At 42.0% G+C, this 21366-nt stretch overlaps 1 protein-coding gene across 3 annotated transcripts in view; it reads left to right on the forward strand.

Moving 5' to 3' along the window:
- The window catches only part of SLC10A7 (solute carrier family 10 member 7), a 305184-nt gene that overhangs the window by 235298 nt on the left and 48520 nt on the right, over nucleotides 1-21366 (forward strand). For all 3 annotated transcript variants that reach the window (XR_005722881.1, XM_040250419.1, XM_040250422.1), the window contains 3 exons: nucleotides 9382-9465; nucleotides 18615-18780; nucleotides 19780-19831. Coding sequence is in view for 2 of the 3 variants with exons in the window: in XM_040250419.1 (XP_040106353.1) it covers nucleotides 9382-9465; nucleotides 18615-18780; nucleotides 19780-19831 (302 nt within the window). In the remaining variant the exon portion in view is untranslated. The remainder of the gene's footprint in view (nucleotides 1-9381; nucleotides 9466-18614; nucleotides 18781-19779; nucleotides 19832-21366) is intronic.

The raw sequence follows: 21366 nt of genomic DNA on the forward strand, positions 1-21366 counted from the left end.
GGAAGCCTGGAGAAAATGATAAAAAAGCATAAAGCACTTGAAGAAAAATTACCCTTTGATAAACCCAGTAGCTCCCTACTTATCCTAATTTGTTCCTGAAGCAAGTAAGATGGATCCCCTCCCACTGAGCTTGACAGCCCCTTACCTTCTGACTGTGGGTGTAAACCACAAAGAGATGTTTTCACACCGAGAGAATCTTATGAAGCAAAAGATGCTCACCCCAGGGCTCCCCCAGACCTTGTTGAGATAATGGGGAAGGGAGAGCACCTCAGAAGTCATTTTCCAATGCTCTTGAATGGCGGCCCCCAATCTTTTTGGCACTAGGGACAAGTTTCATGGAAGACAATTTTTCCATGGACCAGGGACAAGGGGAATGGTTTGGGGATGATTCAAGCACATTATGGTTACTGTGCATTTTATTTCTATTATTATTATGTCAGCTTTGCCTCAGATTATCAGACATTATATCCTGGAGTTTGTGGACCCTTGCTCAAGAAGCAGCTTGGGCTCAAGAAGCCCACCGTGTCCTGGAAGCCCATCTCCCCACAGCTTTCCTCTGTGAGCAATGGAAAGTCAATTTACAGTCCACTGGGGGGCACATTCCACTACAATTTCTGTGTGGTTTGAACAACCAGTTCAGTTCATTCAGTCAGTTGTATCCAACTCTTTTTGACCCCCATGGACTGCACCACGCCAGGCTTCCCTGTCCACCAACTCCCGGAGCTTGCTCAAATGCACATCCATTGAGTCAGTGATGCCATCCAACCATCTCATCCTCTGTCGTCCCCTTCTCCTCCTACCCTCAATCTTTCCCAGCACTAGGGTCTTTTTCAATGAATCAGCTCTTCGCATCAGGTGGCCACAGTATTGGAGTTTCAGCTTCAACATCAGTCCTTCCAGTGAACACCCAGGACTGATTTTCTTTAGGATGGACTGGTTGGATCTCCTTGCAGTCCAAGGGACTCTCAAGAGTCTTCTCCAACACCACAGTTCAAAAGCATCAATTCTTCAGTGGTCAGCTTTCTTTATAGTCCAACTTTCACATCTATACATGACTACTGGAAAAACCATAGCTTTGATTAGATGGACCTTTGTCAGCAAAGTAGTGTCTCTGCTTTTTAATATGCTGTCTACGTTGGTCATAGTTTTTCTTCCAAGGAGTAAGCGTCTTTTAATTTCATGGCTGCTGTCACCATCTGCAGTGATTTTGGAATCCAAGAAAAGAAAGTCTGTCACTGTTTCCATTGTTTCCCCATCTATTTGCCATGAAGTGATGGGACCGGATGCCATGATATTAGTTTTTTGAATGTTGAGTGTTAAGCAAGATTTTTCACTCTCCTCTTGCACTTCCATCAAGAGGTTTTTCAGTTCCTCTTCACTTTCTACCATAAGGGTGGTGTCATCTATGTATCTGAGGTTATTGATATTTCTCCTGGCAATCTTGATTCCAGCTTATGCTTCATCCAGCCTGGCATTTCACATGATGTACTCTGCATATAAGCTAAATAAGCAGAGTGACAATATACAGACTTGACGTACTCCTTTCCTGATTTGGAACCAGTCTATTGTTCCATGTCCAGTTCTAACTGTTGCTTCTTGACCTGCATGCAGATTTCTCAGGAGGCAGGTCAGGTGGTCTAGTATTCCCATCTCTTGAAGAATTTTCCACAGTTTGTTGTGATCCACACAGTCCTGGAAGCCCATCTCCCCACAGCTTTCCTCTGTGGACAATGAAAAGCTGATTTACGGTTTACTGGGGGGCACAATTTCTGTGTGGTTTCAATAACCAGAACCTACAGTTGTATGTAGTTGCTACCAATTATTGGAAGATAATCTTTTGATCTTATATTTTAAATTAGCATATAACCCAAAGAAATATTCCCTATTTTTTAATCTTTAAAAAAAAATCATTTAAAGCCTATTTTTTTCTCTTTGTTGCTCAGGAAAGGAAAAAGACCATGCATCTAGATATAAGAAGGATAATTTCCTCCACAAACTATACATCTTCCATGCCCATAACCCATCTTTAGTTTGATAAATGCAGCTGAATCAGTACAGCTTTTTAATAACCATATTCTTAACTTTGACAAAAATGATAGTCATTTCCGTTGAGCCTGACAGCTGTTATACATTTCAGTCATTGATTTTTAGTAAGTTATCAGTGCAGTTTGCATGTATCCCTGTGTTAGGGGCAGCAGGAATGAAAGAAGGCTGGACTGTAGTTTTAGGGAAAGACGGGAATCTAGAAACCTCGGGGGATGGAAGCCAGGGACCCTCTCTCGTTTCCTGTGTGCATGCCTTGTCTTTGTGATGGGAAGGGGACAGTGTTGATGAGCGTGTCTGTGTGGGTACAAGAGAGTTAGATCCGGGGACTTCCCTGGTGGTCCAGTGGTTAAGAATCAGTGCTTCCAATGAAGTGGGTGTGGGTTCGATCCTTGGTCGGGGAGCTGAGATCCTACATGCCTGGTGGTCAAAAAACCAAAACATAAATCAGAAGCAGTATTGTAACAAATTCAATGAAAACTTTAAAAATGGTCTATATTAAAAAAAAAAAAGTAACAAAAGATGGAGACTCACTGGTAAGCAGGCCTCCTCCTCTTTCTGTCCCTTGGGGCTGGGCTTGGGTGGTGCGGGGCCGGGGAGGGACCAGAACTGGGCAGAAAGGGAATCCTTCCTGCCCTCTGTGTCAGTCTGCAGAGCCTTCTTCCTGATTTCCTCACGGAAGAGATTGAGCATTTCTTCCCCTACAGTCTGAACTGTAAATATCTATTCTTCTTTTTCTCTGAATGTGGCACTTGTGAGAGCAAAGACCAGTCATCAGGGGTGAATTATTTAATACAATAATGTTTTAATAGCTGAGAGGAGACACAAATAGTCACGGTGCCTGTGGCTAATGGATTTCTCTGGTAGGAGATAAAAGGCTGATTACACAGCAGAGCAAGTGAGGGCCTGGTGCGTTAATGACAATTTACAGGTCAGCTCACTTACAGGAGTGATTTAAACGCACCATCTGTTTTCTAACTGTAGGTTGATAACTATGATTTTACAGACAGCCGGCGTCTCTTCATCAAGAACTTATTTGTCTTTCTGAGTCTGGTTAGTCGGGCCCCATAAAATTTCACTGACTGGTCCATCCAGATTCCTTCCAAATGAAACAGTTTCTAAGTTGAATGGATTGACAGCAGCCAATCTTGCTTCATTTGACTCAGCCTTCCTCTGCCAGGTTAGAAAATTAAATGCTAATGCCCTAAGGCAGCCCTTGTATGTACCGAATTAGCTTCTTCCTTCTCTCTCTTTTTTAAAAAATTTTTATTTATTTATTTGGCTGCACTGGGTCTTTGGTGCAGCACACGGGATATTTGGTCTTCACTGTGGCACATGGGCTCTTAGCTGTGGCCTGTGAGATCTAGTTCCCTGAGCAGGGATTGAACCTGGGCCCCCTGCACGGGAGCTCAGAGTCTTAGCTGCTGGACTACCAGGGAAGTCCCTGGATTAACTTCTTTCTGATACATATACCTCAGTACTAATCATGTACCATCCTTGAGAGAGTTAATAAAAAGTCCCTCAAATAATTTTGTGAGTCCTCTGGTTCAAATCCAGAAACCCAGTTGAGAAAGGCTGTGCCGGCATCCACTGCTTATCAAGTTTCCTGCCATTCCCTCTTTTATCTTTTTTCCCTCCCTCTTCTTGCTTCTGCCTATATCCCTCTCCATGCAGGCCCACAACACACACACACACACACACACACACACACACAGTCACACTCTTCTTTCTCTCACATGGACAAGGGGAGCCCAACTTTGGCCTCTATTCTTGTCCCCTCCCACCTCACTGCTCTGTTCTTCGGTCAGTTCAGTTGCTCAGTCGTGTTCGACTCTTTGCGACCCCATGGACTGCAGCACGCCAGGCCTCCCTGTCCATCACCAATTCCCGGAGCTTACTCAAACTCATGTCCATTGAGTCAGTGATGCCATCCAACCATCTCATCCTCTGTCTCCCCCTTCTCCTCCTGCCCTCAGTCTTTCCCAGCATCAGAGTCTTTTCAAACGAGACAGCTCTTCGCATCAGGTGGCCAAAGTATTGTGCTGTAGAACCTAAGGATTAAGTGTGAGGCTGTGGAGCCAGCCTTCTTGGTTGAGATTGCTGCTCTGCCACTTTCAAGATATGGTGACCAAGCTGTTGGACTCTCCTGCCCCACTGTTTCCTCTTGTGAAAATGGGGGCATTAACGAGACCCACCTCAAGGGGTCACTGTATTAAGTCATCCAACACTTTAAGCTTCAGAGCCGTGCACAGTCAATGTGGCTTCCTAGGTGGCTCAGTGGCTAAATTAAATTTAAAAAAATCTGCCTGCCAATGCAGGAGATGCAAGTTCCATCCCTGGGTCGAGAGATCCCATGGAAGAGGGCATGGCAACCCACTCCAGTGTTCTTGCTGGGAGAATGCCACAAACAGAGGAGCCCTGGCAGGCTATGGTCTATAGCGTCCCAAAGAGACACAACTGAAGCCTCTTATCACACATGCACGCACTATGTGCAGTGCCCACTCCGGTATTCTTGCCTGGAGAATCCCACGGACAGAAGAGGCTGGCGAGCTACAACCATGGGTCTCAGACAGTCTGACACGACTGAGCACATAGCACGCACCACGTGCTGTACTAACTTGTAGTGGTTCTCACATGTGAACCCCAGCTCTGCAGCAGCACCGGGGGGCTGGTTAGAAAGGTTCTCACCATCCTCCTTTCATCCTTCCCCCAGGTCTTCTGAATTGGAAACTGAACTGGTAGGTGAGGCTAAGAAATTGGTGTTTTCACAAGCCCTCCAGATGTTTCTGGTGTGTTAACATTTGAAAACCACCACCCCCGATGTAAGAAGTAGTCACACTGCTGGGCACCTAGAATATAAATATGAAAAAGACCATGTCTCTGACCTTCAGGAACACATGGTCTACTGGGAGAGGCAGATGTGTAAACAAGACCAACCAAGGATTCTGAGCAATACATTGGCAACTCAAAACCCCCAAAGAACGAGGAGCCACATCTGCATTTGGGGAGGAGGGTTTGCAAATAATTTCCAAAGAAGTGATGCTTGAAATAATTTTTAGAAAAAAGACTAGAACTTTTCCAGTTGTAAGTGAGGGGAAGACATCCTATAGAAAGGAGTGTGCATGGACCCACATACAGACCTCAGCTCTGAGAAAACAGCTCCTGGAGAGAGGACGGGTTTGGTCTTTTGTTCACTGTTGGAGCCCTTGGACCTAGAACATGCTTCTGGTTCATAGGAGGCACCAGTGACTATTTGAAGGATTGAACAGGAAGGTCTTAAATTCCCACATATTTCATTTTCACTGAAACGTTTCTTTGCAACATGATGTTAAAACAAATAAACCTAATTGTGAGTTCCCTGTTTTAAAACACTATAGTCCTGAAAGAAATTAGCCAATGCCTGGGTTGTTTATTTCACACGCGGTATCTTAAAGCACGAGTTGGCAATGTGAGACATGGGAACTTTAAGCCTGCCAGGTGGCTCAGCAAAGCCCAGAACAGTTGCTTGACACAAGCTTATCCAGAGCCCTTATCCAAACGTGCAAATTATTGATGCTTCTTATAAACACATTGGTCTCTGAAACAGAAACCACATGAGGTTTCCTCATTAAAATGTGAAGAACCAGCTAGCCCAGGCAACGTATTTCCTTCTGCTTCAGTTAAAATCGACTCTGCATGTAAAATGACTGGGTCTTGTAGTTTCCTGGTCTTGCTCTCAAATGTAGGTGCCCACTCTTTCTTCTGGCTGCCAGGGCGTACTTCATAGCCCCCGAGCTTCCCCAAGGGGACCACTGCACCTTCACACTGACCACAGCGACAAGTCTGGTGGCCGATTCAAAAGAAAGGACTTATGCCAAGGTAGACCCCAGGACTGAGGTTTCCTTCCTTTCAGAGCCACTTCTAAAGGGAGCCACCCTGCGGGATTTCCTCCCCAGCATCCCCACCGTACTTCGTCTGGTTTCATATACCCAGTTAATTACATCCCTGGCTAGCTTGCTCTAGCCTCTGATCTGACAAGGCCCCAGAGGAGGGCTGCTCTAACCTATGTTCCTAACCAAGTGGATCAGAGATCAAGGGTGTTTTTTAAGGACAAAGGGACCTTGGAGATCGTGGACAACCTCCCACCCTCACCCCAAAGCCTTTCCCACTGTCTTCTGGAAACAAGAGGCTTCCAAACACTGAATGTGCAGGCGGTCTGTCATGCGATGGATCTAGAGAATAACACACACACTGTGCTTCAACACCAAAGGTGAAAAGGGTTTTCCTCTACTTCCCTTTTAGATTGAATCGGGATTAAAAAGAACCACCCCCCAAATGGACTCAGTACATGAAATCAGCTTTTAACTTTTCGCTTCATTTGATCTTTTGCTGCTCTGCAGTAATGCTTTATGGTTAAACTAACAAGCCCTCCCAGTGTGGATCTGGCTGCTGTCACAGAGCAGATCTGGCTGGAGTCGCTTGCATGTGTTTGAGAAGCACTGCCAATTTCACATTGTAATGCAGGTATTAGAAGTGTAATTACAAGTGACTTCTCTCTGGACCTCAGTTTTCAATCTTTCAAAAGAGTGAATGGGACCACAAGTCGCTCGCAGGGATCTTATCAATTTTAGGTCTTCTCTCCACAGCAGCACTGAGGCGCTAAGGACAGGGTGGAGGAGAATCGAGGAACACAGACCGCCATGATCATTGCTGCTTATGCGCGCCTGCGTGAGCTGATCCTCTCTTCCCTTGGTTCTTGTCATGAATAGATGCTCTTAGTTACTAGATGCACATTAGGATTCGTTGTATGACTGATGATAAGAAGTGAAAAAAAAAAAACCCAACTGATTTTGTAATGCTGCAGGATAATGACTTTTTAGATGTACTTTAGTTTTATGTATGTGTGGGATGTGATTTTGAATAAGGGTTTGTCCCTTTTTAGTACCCCATGTTTACAGACTACTTCATCTGTTCATTCTGCATGGGTTTTTGCTTCTGCAAATGTATTCACTGTGCCAGTTCCTGGGATAAGCACTGGGCTGACAGAGGGGATATAACTTCATATGATTATTCATGAAAACATTTTAAAAATACATTACATAACTTAATAAAGTTGAGCTAGAAAGAGGAACAGAGAGATCACCCATGAGATTCCAGGCAAGAATGGAGACTTTTTACTTGCAGGTTATCACCCTCTACCCCACTGCCTATCTTCAAAGATTGTGAACCCTCTGGATAAAGCATTGATTGAGCTGAATGTCTTTGAACTTGAAAACTTTGTTCTTTAAATTTTATTTTTCTATTTATCCAGTGCCTCAATTTCTTTGTAAAATATATTTTTCCGTATTTTAATCCTTGCCCTTGGAGCATCTTTAGGGTTAATATTTGTGGAGAGAATATATATTTGTTACATACTTTGGACTTCAAGGACATAGTTGCTTTAAAATAGGGCGGAGTCATTAGCTTTTAATACTTTGGCTTTGCCTAAAAAGAAACCTCTAACAGCTGTGTAACATTTGGGGCTTCTGAGGTGGCCCTAGTAGTGGTAAGGAATGCACCTGCAAGGCAGGAGACGTGAGTTCAATAACATCTAACACACCACAAATCCTATGTGATCTTCACCAGTTTCACTTTCTCTGGTTGCATTGTTTTCAGTTTATATTGGTTCTGGAGGAAAAGGCTGGAGGCTACACTTTTTGTAAGTTAAGCTGACAGCCAGTGGTGAGTGTTGGAGGCAGTATTAAGTGAATGCAGGCCACCAGGGGACAAGACATATATTCTTGGTCTCTAGAGTGCATATAGATTGGGGCCAAGGATAGGGGGGCAGAGTCATAAAATGCACCACCCAGGGTTTAGAAAAGATCTTGGTGGGCTGGTGCATGCAGAAATCAGTGAAAACACTGGTCCCAGGTAACTTCATTCTGAGCTATTGACTTCACTTAGCTAAATATTTGTTATGTTATTTAACATTCTCTTTCCTCTGTCATCACTGCCTCCACATCTTTCACAAAAATTGTTTTCCAAAAGATATTTCCAAGTTTAACTAAACTTAGGTAAAGATGGAAATTGAGGTTTGGTCTGCAGAGGAAGGTGAAAGAAAGTTCCAAGACCCGGGGAGATGTTGCAGAAGGGACTCAAGAAAGAGATGAACGTCTATGAAACAGCTACTCTTTGTCCAGAAAGGAGGTTTTGAAAAAACATGAGAAAGTTAGCAGGTGGATTTCCCTGTCAGTCCCGTGGTTAAGACTCTGCACTTCTAATGCAGGGTGCGGGTTCAATCCCTGATCGGGGAGCGAGGCTCCCACATGCCTTGTGGCCAAAAAACCAAGACGTAAAGCAGAAGCAGTATTGGAACAGGTTCAATAAAGACTTTTTTTAAAAAAAGAAAGTTAATAGGAAGGCAGCAATTCTTGGCAGTAGAGGTTAATGTGAGCATGTGACTGTGTTCTCAGAGAAACGCTGCCTTATGGTCCAGCAGTAACATGTTTATGAAGCTGAAACTGTGATCATTAGCAAAGCAAGAACCAGAAAACGAGGATGGAGTCAAAACAAGAATGATGATCAATGTTCAGGCATACCAATTTGGAGCAGTACATTGAAATTTTAAGTTGAAAAATAAGTTGTTTCAGGATTTCCCATTTCCAAGGTTTTGTGTAAGAATAAATTTTTAAGGATATGAGATTCGTTGCCTTTGTTTTGGAGGATTGGGGGAGTTATAAACTATTTCATTTACATAAATAAAAATGGTATCTTGATAATAAAATAATGAGACATACTTATTTGGCTTAGGTATCTGCAGATGGGTAAAATAGAAATCACATAAACTTTGATTACAGATGAAATATCATGCCATGTAACTATAGCAGTGTAGACACAGAATGACTTTACAGGCAGTAATGTATTTAATAACAGGGCTTCCCAGGAGGCGCTGGTTGTAAAGAACCCACCTGCCAAAGCAGGAGACATAAGAGTTCAATCCTTGGGTGGGAAAGATGCCCCAGAGGAGGGCATGGCAACCCACTCCAGTATTCTTGCCTGGGGAATCCCATCAAAAAGGAGACCGGCAGGTTACAGTCCATGGGGTTGCAAAGAGTCAGACATGTAATAAACCATATAAGTTAACTGCGAAACAGTAGTTATTTTTCTTCAATCTTAGTCTCACAATACAAAAATTATATATTAAGGTACTCAGTTTATCTTGTGCTAAATTTCGAAAATAAAAGTAACTTCACTTGCTTTTTGTCTATAGCTACCAAGTTTTTGGTGCATGTAGAGAATTCATTTATTACACTAATGAACAGCATTCTTGAATAACTAACAGAAAGTAATTCTAGCTCCTCTTATATTCTTGTTTTGCAGCTTGGCTCATCCTCTTCTGTGCCTTTTACATCTATTTTTTCTCAGCTTTTTATGACTGTTGTGGTTCCCCTCATTATTGGACAGGTAAGGTCTCCAGTTCTCTCGGCTCTTTTTCTTTATAGATCAAATTGTGAATTCTTATGTAGTGTCAGGACAGTTGAGAGAAAAGCTGGTCAGGGGAAGAGATGGTTAAATAAAAATCTAAGACTGTGAAACACAAGTTTCCTCAATCACGATAGTCCTATCTTTTGATTTTTTTAATGAACATCAGTCTGCTTTGCAGATAGCTATATATAGGGACACCTGCATACAGTCTTGATTTTTTAAATTTATCATTCCTTATTGTAGCTATGTTGCTAGCTTGAAAACATCTAGCAAGTCATTACCTTGATTTCCAATAAGGTGTCAGCATTTAGGACCATTTGAGGAACAGGCACCTGCATTTGACCACCTTCTTACCCTTCTCTGATAGCAGTGATCATGCTTGTGATGCTGTAATTGATAAAACAAACATTTAATTCTATTAGCTCTTTAAATTCAATCTTAGAAAATTTAGTTTCCTTTATTATTCTTACTGAATTAGACTCACAGAAGAAATTCCTAACTTCTTATAACAGGTTGATAATGAGTATATAATTCAATTATGAGCATACACATTTAAAAACAAGGTTGTTGTTTTCATCCTAGTTAGCCACAGTAACAGCATACAGAATTTAATGCACTGCTAAAGCTAGTGAGTCTTAGCAAAATAGTACGTTAGGATGGTGAAGAGCCCAGACCTTGCATTAAGAGCAACTAGACTCTGGTTCTTAGTCCTGCCTTCTATTTGCTGTGTGACCTTGGGCAAGTCATTTAATCTCCTTAGCTCCAGGTTCATAATTTATCAAATTGTGGAATAACGGTACCTATCTTAAAGGGTTATTGTGAAGGTCACGTGAAATATGATGCATCTAAAGTTTTTTTCCCTCATACAGCCTGATACAGGTAAGTGTTCTATAGTGTCATCATCATTTTCAAATTCCCTGTAGATACGAAACAGGAATTCTTTGAGGCATTAGCTATTTAAAAATGGTGTGTGTATAGACATGTAGTCTTGACCTGCTGTCTTAGGTTCTCCGGGAAATCAAGTCTGAGACCGAGGTTTCCATGCAGGAAGTTTAATGGGGGGAACCCTTGGGATCAACAGCAGGGAGCCTGAGACAAGTGGGATGAGGGAGGGGTTGTCTGTGGTGCTGCCCCAGTGGGATCTCAGGCCGGACCCACCCCTCAGAGTTGTCCTCCCTGAGACATGCTGCTGCTGCTAAGTCGCTTCAGTCGTGTCCGACTCTGATCGACCCCATAGACGGCAGCCCACCAGGCTCCGCCATCCCTGGGATTCTCCAGGCAAGAACACTGGAGTGGGTTGCCATTTCCTTCTCCAGTGCATAAAAGTGAAAAATGAAAGTGAAGTCGCTCAGTCGTGTCCGACTCCTAGCAACCCCATGGACTGCAGCCCACCAGGCTCCTCCATCCATGGGATTTGCCAGGCAAGAGTACTGGAGTGGGGTGCCATTGCCTTCTCCCCCTGAGACATGAGTGCCCGGTTTTTCTCCTCTCGCAAAGAGCAGTCACCACATGCTGCCTCCCACTCCCGCCCACCCTCTCGCCCGGGAGAGGGCTACCCTTGCCTGAGTCTGCTGTCTTAGCAGCAGTTCCCAAAGAGGACCTCAGCTGAGCTGGTTCCATCAGTCAGACCGCTCTCTGTGCTGGAAATCCCTTCCAATCTCCAGCCAGTGTTTTCACTGTCTCCAGGGTAGTCCTAAAAACAAAACAAGCCAGGTTCTGTTATTCCTCTCCGCAGAAACTTCCCCTGTGGCTCCCTGCCACCTGCTCCTCCTGTGGCCCATGAAGCCCTCCCAGTCTGACCCCAGCCCACTTGTCAGTGTCCTTCACATCCGCCTTCTCACCCGCCTCCACCATCTGCTTCGCAGCCTTCTCTTCTGCCCTGCGGCATGCCCCTTCTCTGCTCCATGCCTTTACCTTCCTGTTTCCTTCCTTTCTGGCAGAAAACTGCTCACCCCTAAAGACTCAGGACAGAGGTGCCCTCTGAAGCGCTCCGACACCCCAGCCCTAGATTAAATTCCGGTTCTCCCATCATACTTGACTCATCATATGTATTAGGAGCAACAATAAGGTAGCACCCGTGAGCACAGAGGCTCTAGCCTAAGTGTTTGTAGTAGCATACTCAGCTGGTGAAGAATCCGCCTGCAGTGCGGGAGACCTGGGTTCGATCCCTGGGTTGGGAAGATCCCCTGGAGAAGGGAAAAGCTACCCACTCCAGTATTCTGACCTGGAGAATTCCATGGACTGTATAGTCCCTGGGCTTGCAAAGAGTTGGACACAACTGAGTGACTTTCACTTTCACTTCCTTTCAGGAGTTGGATGTACACTGTATAAAAATCTTGGCTGAAGGAAACTTTGAATTTATCCTCTCTGTAGCCCCGCCAGCCATTTTCCCAAGATCTCCGGCTTCACTCAGTCCTGTCCAACTCTTAGGACTCTTTTGCATTCCGTGGGCTGTAGCCCACTAGGCTCCTCTGTCCATGGGATTTCCCAGGCATCACCGACTCAATGGACATGAGTTTGAGCAAACTCCAGGAGATAGTGAAGGACAGGGAAGCCTGGCGTGCTGCAGTCCGTGGGGTCACAAAGAGTCGGACATGACTGAGCGACTGAACGACAACCAGCTTCGCTAGAGAGAAATATATCATTAGTTCCCATCTTGTTTTAAATTCATGGCCCCACATTTAAAATGTCATTCAGCACTTCCCAGACATCCTGCTCTGCTTCCTTATGAGATCATTTTACCCTGTCCTCTGCTTTCAAATCCCTTGTACTACCCCTGACACTCTCCCACTTGCCATTACCCTTGGGTCTCACTGACTTTGCCTCCGTTTCTGAAGCCTGTCAGCCTCTGTCCTGCCTGTCCCTCTGTTTGGGACACCTTCCTACCTGTCACCTCCTAAGAAAGGCCCTTCCTCCACAGGCTAAGCCATTCAGTCCCTAGTGTAGTATCCAGTTTGAACCTCTGTTTGGTATGAATCATTATCTACTTCTTGTTTACTTGTCGCTGTTGCTTTTTATTTATTTCCTCAAACGTGAGCTCCATGAGACCAGGGACCTTGTCTGCTTTTTAATCTCTCTGTTCGTTTGCTCACTGACCAACCTAACCTTTGAGATATGGTCTTTGAGGGCCTCGTCAGAAGTGCTCAGTGTCCTACTTCAGAGGAACTAGGTTCCTGGCAATGCAGCCTCATTTCTCAATTATAATCAGAGTTGCCATATATTCAAGTAAACATTTCCGTAGATTTTTATATGCATTTTAAATGAGATTTTATTGTTACCTGTTAAATAAATGCTGGGAACTAGAGAGAGAAGAAAAAGACCAGGAAGGGTGAGTTGAAAATATTTTCCTTAATCTTTTAATGATGATAAAACTTTTATCATTCCGTTTCTTATTTACATTTCTTAGAGTGGACTTTGTTTGCTTTTTGAGTGTACGTGTTTGCTCCAGACAGTACTTCTTTTGGACTGAAATCATTATTGAATGACTGACACATCAGTCACAGGCAGTCTGACACGTGGCACCCTGATGCACAGTCTGACCCGCTGACGCCTGTGGTCTAATTTGGTCTTCACCACTGCCTGGCTATACGCATGATTTCTAGGACTCACTTACCTCGTTTGTAGAGCTAAGAGTTTAATATCTTCCAGCTCGGAGATGCCGTGAGTGTATGAGATAAGATTAGTCTTTCCATAGATGGTTGGGAGATTGCTTGCTTCCATCAATTCTAGAATGAAATTAAGTGTGTGTTATTGTAATGTTTCTTCTTTTCTGATAAAGCCTTCAATATATCTAAGTGCCTGTGACAAATGCTTATTTTATGCATTAGATTTGAGAGATTTATGAATCAGTGTTAATGAAATAGAATTTCCACTACCTTTGAAAAATATTTTTTTAAACAGCACACTAAACCCCACTTCAATAAGTTAATAGTAAAAAAGCATATTATTTGTCATTTATGCATTTTCTAGTCCCTTGTTCATGCTTTGTTTCTCAGTTTGAGATTGACTTTTCATATTAAATGATCTCCATCTGAAGCTGCAGTTACTGTTATTAATGCTAGTAAAATTTTGCACTTATAAAATGATATTAGGTTTTCATCGCTTCACTTGAATCGCTCTGGGAGAGGAATGGCTTCTATTAATGCATCACGCAATGGGATATATAGGTGAAGAGTGCTGAGATAGAAACATCAGCAGACTGGGACTTGGGAATAAGAATAGTTGTTATTTACCGTGTACAGTCCCTGGTTCTAAAGCATTTTGTATTTATTTAATCACTTAGTCCTCGCTACAATTACTAGCCTATTCATTTTAGAGATGCGGCCCAGGGAAGTTAAGGAATTTGCTCAAGATCACAAGGTAAAACGCTCCAAAGTCTATACCTTCTATACCTTGAACCCCTGTGCTATTGTTCACTCAGGAGATAGAGGTGAGAGTCCTAAAAATGCATGTGACTACTTTTTAGCATTCGATGCAAGCTGTTTGGGTTCTCAGGTGCCTTTGCTTTCAGCTGTAACCCGAGCAGGATAGAATCTGCTTAACCTTGCTCCCGAGAATGGAAGTAAATGTTAGTAGAGGGAAAGAATTTCAGAGAGTGAAGTCGATGATGGGTGCTTCTTTTAAATAGATGGGTGCTTCTATTTAAAATAAATAATCCATTTATTATTATTGTTTCCACTTTTGTTTAAAGAAAGTGCAATATTAGTTTGCATCTACTCAATATTTAATAAATGTTACATAATTGGATTTGATGTCACATCTCTGACTGTACATTTCAAAAGAACATTAATGAAGAAACAAATCACTTTCTGAAAATATATATATTCAGTGGAATAGAGGATTAAAAATTGAAGATTAAAAAAAAAAAGGCAAACTCATGATATAGAGAACAAATAAGTGGTCACAGTGGGGAGGGGGACGGAGCAGTACAGAGATTGAGGAGTGGGAGGCACAAACTATCGGGTGTAAGACGAGCTCAAGGATGTACTGTACAACGTCGGAAACATAGTCAATATTTTGTAGTAACTGTAAATGGAAAGGAACCTAAACCACTATTGTAAAGTAATTAGCCTCCAATTAAAATAAATTAATTTTTTTTAATTGTATGAACTCTTAAAAAAATTTTAATAAAAGACACACAAAAAATCTTCTAAAAAATTGAAGAAACAATCTAAAACTACCTGAAAAAAAAAAGAATTTTAAAATCAAACTTAACCTGAAAAATCAACCATCATCCATCCCCACTCAAAAAATCAATTTATAAGTGTAAAGACAGAATAGAAAGAAAAACACAAGAAAATGCCCTGGAAAAAAAATGAAGAAAACAAAATGATGGCTATTATACTTCTCACTTACCTCTGCATATCAACCTTCTTCACAAGACTGTTATTTTTCCAGGGTCTCACCTTGGAGATCATGCAGTAATTGGCATGCAGTTCAGCTTATTAGAAATACAAGGATTCAGAAGTTTAAGTTTCATTTTAACCTTTCCTGGTGCTTAATTTAGGGTAAAGAAAATCAAAATGCAGAAGGCGAGACAATAAAAGCAAACAGCTTCTGATGGAAGATTTTTTTCCCCTTCTATCTCCATAGTGAAAAGCAAGCAAGTTAGTGAGGATTTGTCATTTAATTTTGAGAGAATGCACCTCTGTGAGCCATGAGGGAAAATGAATTAGTATACATTCCAAAGAAAGTTACAAGCTGCCTCACCAGAATGCATTTTTCCACTTCATTTTGACTCTTTTTTCCCCCCAAAAGAGAATTCTGAGTGGTTTATATCAGGTTGCGTTCATCTATCTCTACCAAAGTCTTGTTTCCTATAAGGTTATTAAACACTGGGGTAAGGCAAAGAGGTTTGGAGAATTTTTAAATGACATGAATTCTTGACGAGTGGAGAATGTTTGTGTCAAAAGTGTAAGAGAAGTTGGGTTTCCTGGAGTTTATATCCTAAGCTCGTATTTGAGGCATATCAACATGACTTCACCCAGTAGTTTGTGAAATATTTTAACACTTTTCTAGCTACACAGTGCAAAAGAAGGTGTTTTGTGATTTTAATTTTAGAAGGAGATGAAAACGCCCTGTGGAGGCTGGCAAGGTATAGAAACACAGACAAATATCACTATAAGACTAAAAACAGTAAAGAGCAATCTATTTTCCACTAGGGTTATTGTTTCACTTATGAGTCTGTAAAGTTTCCAACCTTCTAGTTGTTTTCTATTTTGAGATTCAGTATCCAACATGAAGAGTTGAGAGGAAAGGCATGTTAGCTAGGAGGATGCAGAATTTGGCGTCCCTGTTTCTTGCCATATTAGAAGAATCCTAATATACTATGAGACTCTGAGTACTTTGTAATGAAGAAAGAGGTACTAATTAGGTTGACTAAGTCAGATTAAAACTTATAAAGTTGATTGACGATTACAGGTTTGTCTTGGTTTTTCAATTGGTGAGTTACACCTCATTCATATTTATTTGTTTATTTTGTCAAAGGTGGTAGGGGGAGACGCTTTTACTTTTGGAATTGGGATCCTACATTCTGTAATCTATTGCAGAGAGAGGACTTCTGTGTTTTTAACCATTATATATTAAAACAAAATTGGAGACTATCAGTTTCAATAACCCCATGTAATTTCCATGTTTTATTTCCTAAAGATGTTAAGTTGCATTAATTAGAGCAATTATCAGCATTATTGCTACTAGGAACAATAAGTTATAGAATGACCTTTTAAGTGAAACGTCTGTGACCTTCTATTAAGCAGCTACCCCCATGGTGCCTGGAGAAGGAAATGGCAATCCACTCCAGGATTCTTGCCCGGGAAACCCCATCGACAGGGGAGGCTGGTGGATTGTAGTCCATGGGGTCTCGAAGAGCCAGACACAACTGAGTACACGTGCCCCATGGTGATATATCTGAACATGGGGCCATCTGAGTCCCTCAGTTCAGTTCAGTTGCTCAGTAGTGTCTGACTCTTTGCGACCCTGTGGACTGCACCACGCCAGGCTTCCCTGTCCTTCACCAACTACCAGAGCTTGCTCAAATTCATGTCCATTGAGTCAGTGATACCATCCAACCATCTCATCCTCTGTCGTCCCCTTCTCCTGCTGCCCTCAATCTTTCCCAGCATCAGGGTCTTTTCCAATGAGTCAGTTCTTTGCATCAGATGACCACAGTATTGGAATTTCAGATTCAGCTCCAATCCTTCAAGTGAATATTCCGGACTGATCCTTTAGGATGGACTGATTGGATCTCCTTGCAGTCCAAGGGACTCTCAAGAGTCTTCTCCAGCACCACAGTTCAAAAGCATCAATTCTTCAGTGCTCAGCTTTTTTTTATAGTCCAACTCTCACATCCATACATAACTACTGGAAAAACCATAGCTTTGACTAGATGGACCTTTGTTGGCAAAGTAATGTCTCTGCTTTTTAATGTGCTGTTGAAGTTGGTCATAGCTTTTCTGAGTCCCTCAGGTACCAAAATGTGTGTTCTGATACATCAGTCTGTAATGCTGTGTAATAGAACTAACTATTTCTCTATACCTCACTACATTTTCATTGTAAATAAAGAAATGATCACTAGATAAATTACTGTGGTTTGCAATTGCTTTTACAGAAACAAAACACAATTTTTAAATAAATGCAGCTATAACTTTTATTCCAAGTTGTTCTTTTTAAAAATATTTAACACTATTGTGGCTCAGATGGTAAAGAATCCACCTGCAAATGCGGGAGAGCTGGGTTCGATCCCTGGGTTGGGAAGATCCCCTGGAGAAGGGAAAGGCTACCCACTCCAGTATTCTGGCCTGGAGAATTCCATGGACTACATAGTCCATGGGGTCGCAGAGAGTCAGACACAACTGAGCGACTTTCCCAAACACAGATATTTCTGTATAAAGCCCTCTTCCTCCTCCCGCCCCACCCAGCCTTCAAGGTGCTGACCCTGCTTCTCTTACCAACCGGTCAGCTTGCTGCCAGAACACCTTCTTCAACACTTCTTTCACCTACTGAGTCTTTGAGGTGGGAGGAACCTGATCCAATAGCCACCCGTCCGCAGGTTCTCTGGAGAGTCGTTTATTTGTTCTTGAGGATCTGTGAAGGCATGCCTCATTGCGAATTAAGCCTTTTTAGTGACAGAGTGGAAGATGACAGAACCCCATCAGCCTTGTCAGAAGAAGTTCCCTGACCTCATTATTGCTAATGGATCGTGGTAATGCAGCCTGTTGTGAAATCTCATGTTCAATTATGCAGGATAATGAGTGACTCAGAACTTAATGTGTCTCAACTCTAGTCCTCATTATCAGGTTTGTTCAGCTTCTTTCAAAAGCCAAAGGTTTTAAATAGAGTGGTTCACTTTTATATCCAAACTTAAAGTTATCGCCAGTGTTCAGGTTGTCCTGAGTTGAAATATCTGATTTGATTTTAAAATATGAGGGGATTGCCATATAACTTCATGTTTCACTCACCTTTTTGTAGGAAAGTTAGGACAGGTTTATTCATTTTTAAGTGTTAATTCTAGAATTCTAAAAGCATGCAAATGGCATTTGTCTTTGGATTCACAAAAACTCTAGATATTCAGCATCTGAATTATTTAAACTCCCACAACACATGCACTTTTGCTTTTCAAGCATGAGTTATAATTTAATTAAAAACTTCTGGTGCATTGCTAGCATTTTAAATATTAATATGTTCCATGGATCACTTTCGATTATCTACCGTCTTGAAATTCTTGAAGATGTCAGATTTTTAAGATTCCCAAAGTTGCACTTGGAGTTGTCTGTTGAGACAAAGGGGACTGTGATAATTACACACATCCATTAGGATCAGCAGAGGAGATAAACTTTGGGGAGGCTTAATGGGCATGTCTCACTGACAGCCAGCAAAGAGCATTTGGCATGATTAAGGATGGATTTGAATGCAGTTGAAAATATACTCTCATTATGGACACTAGTGGAAGCTGCAGTACAAATGTTAAATTCCCCAGAAGAAGAATGGGGTGGCGGGGAAGCTCTGAAATCCACTGTGGCCCTCATCCAAATTATTCTCTTTCCTTTCTGTCTTTCGCTGTCAGAATCACTTTGTGAGGCCCAGCCCCACTCCCCCTGAAAAGAGGCAACCTGTTGGTCTCTGTGTTTCAGATTGTCCGAAGATACATCAAGGATTGGCTCGAAAGAAAGCAGCCTCCTTTTGGTGCCGTCAGCAGCAGCGTGCTCCTCATGATTATCTACACAACCTTCTGTGACACGTTCTCGAACCCAAGTATCGACCTGGATAAATTCAGTCTCCTTCTGGTACTGTTCATAAGTAAGTCGGAGGGTGGCCTCCTCGTACTGTTCATCAGTAAGTCGGAGGGCGGGCTGTCCTGGCTCTCTCATCCTCCCCGCTAGCAAAGCATAACTATTTGTGATCCCTAAATTCATTGCCAAGATTCATTTGATTAGAAAAGAATATTTCGTTTCATATTATATGTAGTGACCGTGGGTATCTGTTCTTTAAAAAGACATCAGCATCCACGTATGACTTAATCTCCTTTGCTTGTTTATGTCTGATTTATAATAGTTGATGAAAGAAGCCGTAACAGCTATCAAATTCAGATGTTAAAGTGACCCCTTTCTTGCCTATTTTAAAAATTTTAACTTGAAGTTTATTTTACCCTTTATTGTGAGTTAAAAGTGGGATTTATAATATATGGTACTGTTGTTTTCTGAGTATAGTAATTGGCTGCACTGGTTAAAATGTGACTATTTAGGTCATTTTTTCCTATTATTAATAAAATAAACCCAAAGTAATATCATTTCATTTTAAGAAGCAGCAGACTCTACCATGCAAATAACTGCTAGGCTTAAAACTAAGCTTTTGCTCCATACCCTGTAATACCAAAGACAACTTTTGGTAATTGTAATATCAAAGAATCTTTTGTTATTAAAATCAACATGAGTTATTCTAAAATATATGTTACATGCTACTGCATTTGTGATTTGCTATTTGCTAATTTTCATCGGATAAACCAGCTTTTCCTAAACTGAACAAAGTAAATAACCAAATTTTAAATCAAAGAAGGTCTTAGACCTACCCTGAGTAGCAACTATCATAGCTTATCTCTGGGAGTATCTTTCGTAAGAACAGATCAAGTCCTACTAGTTTAAATGATTCTGTCAGTTTAGCAATGTGTATTTGTTTGGCTTATTCATTTGTTTTCATACTTGAGTTCCCATAACTTTCAGATAAAACTAAGCATTCCAATAAGTAGGCTGCAGATATTGTTTTTACAGTGCTAATTTAGATTTAATCTTTTTTTTTCAGTATGTTCTATTCAACTGAGTTTTATGCTTTTAACCTTCATCTTTTCCACAAGGTAAGTGATTAGATGTGTGTGTGTGTGTGTGTGTGTGCGTGCGTGCGCACATGCACTCAGTCATGTATGACTCTCTGCGACCCTATGGACTATAGCCTGCCAGAGTCCTCTGTTCATGGAATTTCCCGGGCAACAGTACTAGAGAGGGTTGCCATTTCCTCCTCTAGTGGATCTTCCCCACCCAGGGATCAAACCCGATTCTCTGGCGTCTCCTGCATTGACAGGTGGATTCTTTACCACTAGCGCCACTTCCTAAGAATCATGCTCTGTACTTGACTGTCTAGGCCCCTACACCCTTCCCTAGTCTTCTGTCTCCCGGCTGTTCCATCTTGCTCTCGCCACGATCACGTTGCAGGCGTTACCAAACGACCTGTGCTCGGCCCTCGTTTCATCACTCCACTGTGTGCTTAGGCAGCCTTCTCTGTTTCACTGGCTGCAGCTCTCAGATTCCTGCTGATGAACACTGGACCTTCCACTGCTGTGTTTTCTTGGAGCTCCTGCTCTGCTTCCCACTTCGCTTTTGGATATCTTCACCTGACTGTCTTAACAAGACCTTGGACTCACCACCTTCAAAATGGAATTAATCTTTTGCCCTTCTTTATATGTACCAGTTTTTCCAAGCTCTTTGAATACATTAACATATTTCAGTCTGACAACAACCATATAACTAAGTGAAATCATTCTTTCCACTTTGCAGATGAGGGTAAACCTGCTTATCTAAAAATCACACAACTCTTACATAGTAAAGCTGGGATTTGAACACAGGGAGTTGATTTACTGGAGCATGTATTCTTTTCTCTTTTTTGGAGTATAACTGCTTTACAATACAACTAAGTGAATCAGCTCTAAGTATATATATATATATATATATATATATATATATATATACATATATATATGTATATATATCTCCTGCCTCTTGGACTTTCCCCTCACCCCATCCCACCCTGCTAGGTCATCACAGAGCATGGGGCTGAGCTCCCTGTGCTATAAAGCAGCTTCCCACTAGCTAGCTATTTTACATGTGAAAGTGAAACTGAAAGTCTGTCCAACTCTGCGACCCCATGGACTATAGCCTGCCAGACTCCTCTGTCCATGGAATTCTCCAGGCAAGAATAACTGGAGTAGGTAGCCATTCCCTTCTCCAGGGGATCTTCCCAACCCAGGAATCGAACCCAGGTCTCCCATATTGCAGGCGGATTCTTTACCAGCTGAGCCACCAGGGTAAATTTTACATATGGTGGCGTATATATGCCAGTGCTAACTCTCCCAGTTCGTCCTACCCTACCCCTCCCACCCTGTGCCCACGTGTCCATTGTCTGTCTGCATCTCTATTCCCAAAACTAGGCTCTTCCCTACCATTTTTCTAGATTCCATATATATGTATTGATATATGATATGTGTTTTTCTCTTTCTGACTTACTTCACTCGGTGCGAATGAAGCTGTCATCCACAGAGATGCTCAGACTGGACTCCTTCACATAATTCTTTTTTAAATGTCTTGATCCTGCCTTGGTTATATTTCTTGTGCTACC

Source organism: Oryx dammah, unplaced genomic scaffold (assembly GCF_014754425.2).
Source record: "Oryx dammah isolate SB20612 unplaced genomic scaffold, SCBI_Odam_1.1 HiC_scaffold_12, whole genome shotgun sequence".
In the NCBI taxonomy this organism is placed as follows: Eukaryota; Metazoa; Chordata; class Mammalia; order Artiodactyla; family Bovidae; genus Oryx; species Oryx dammah.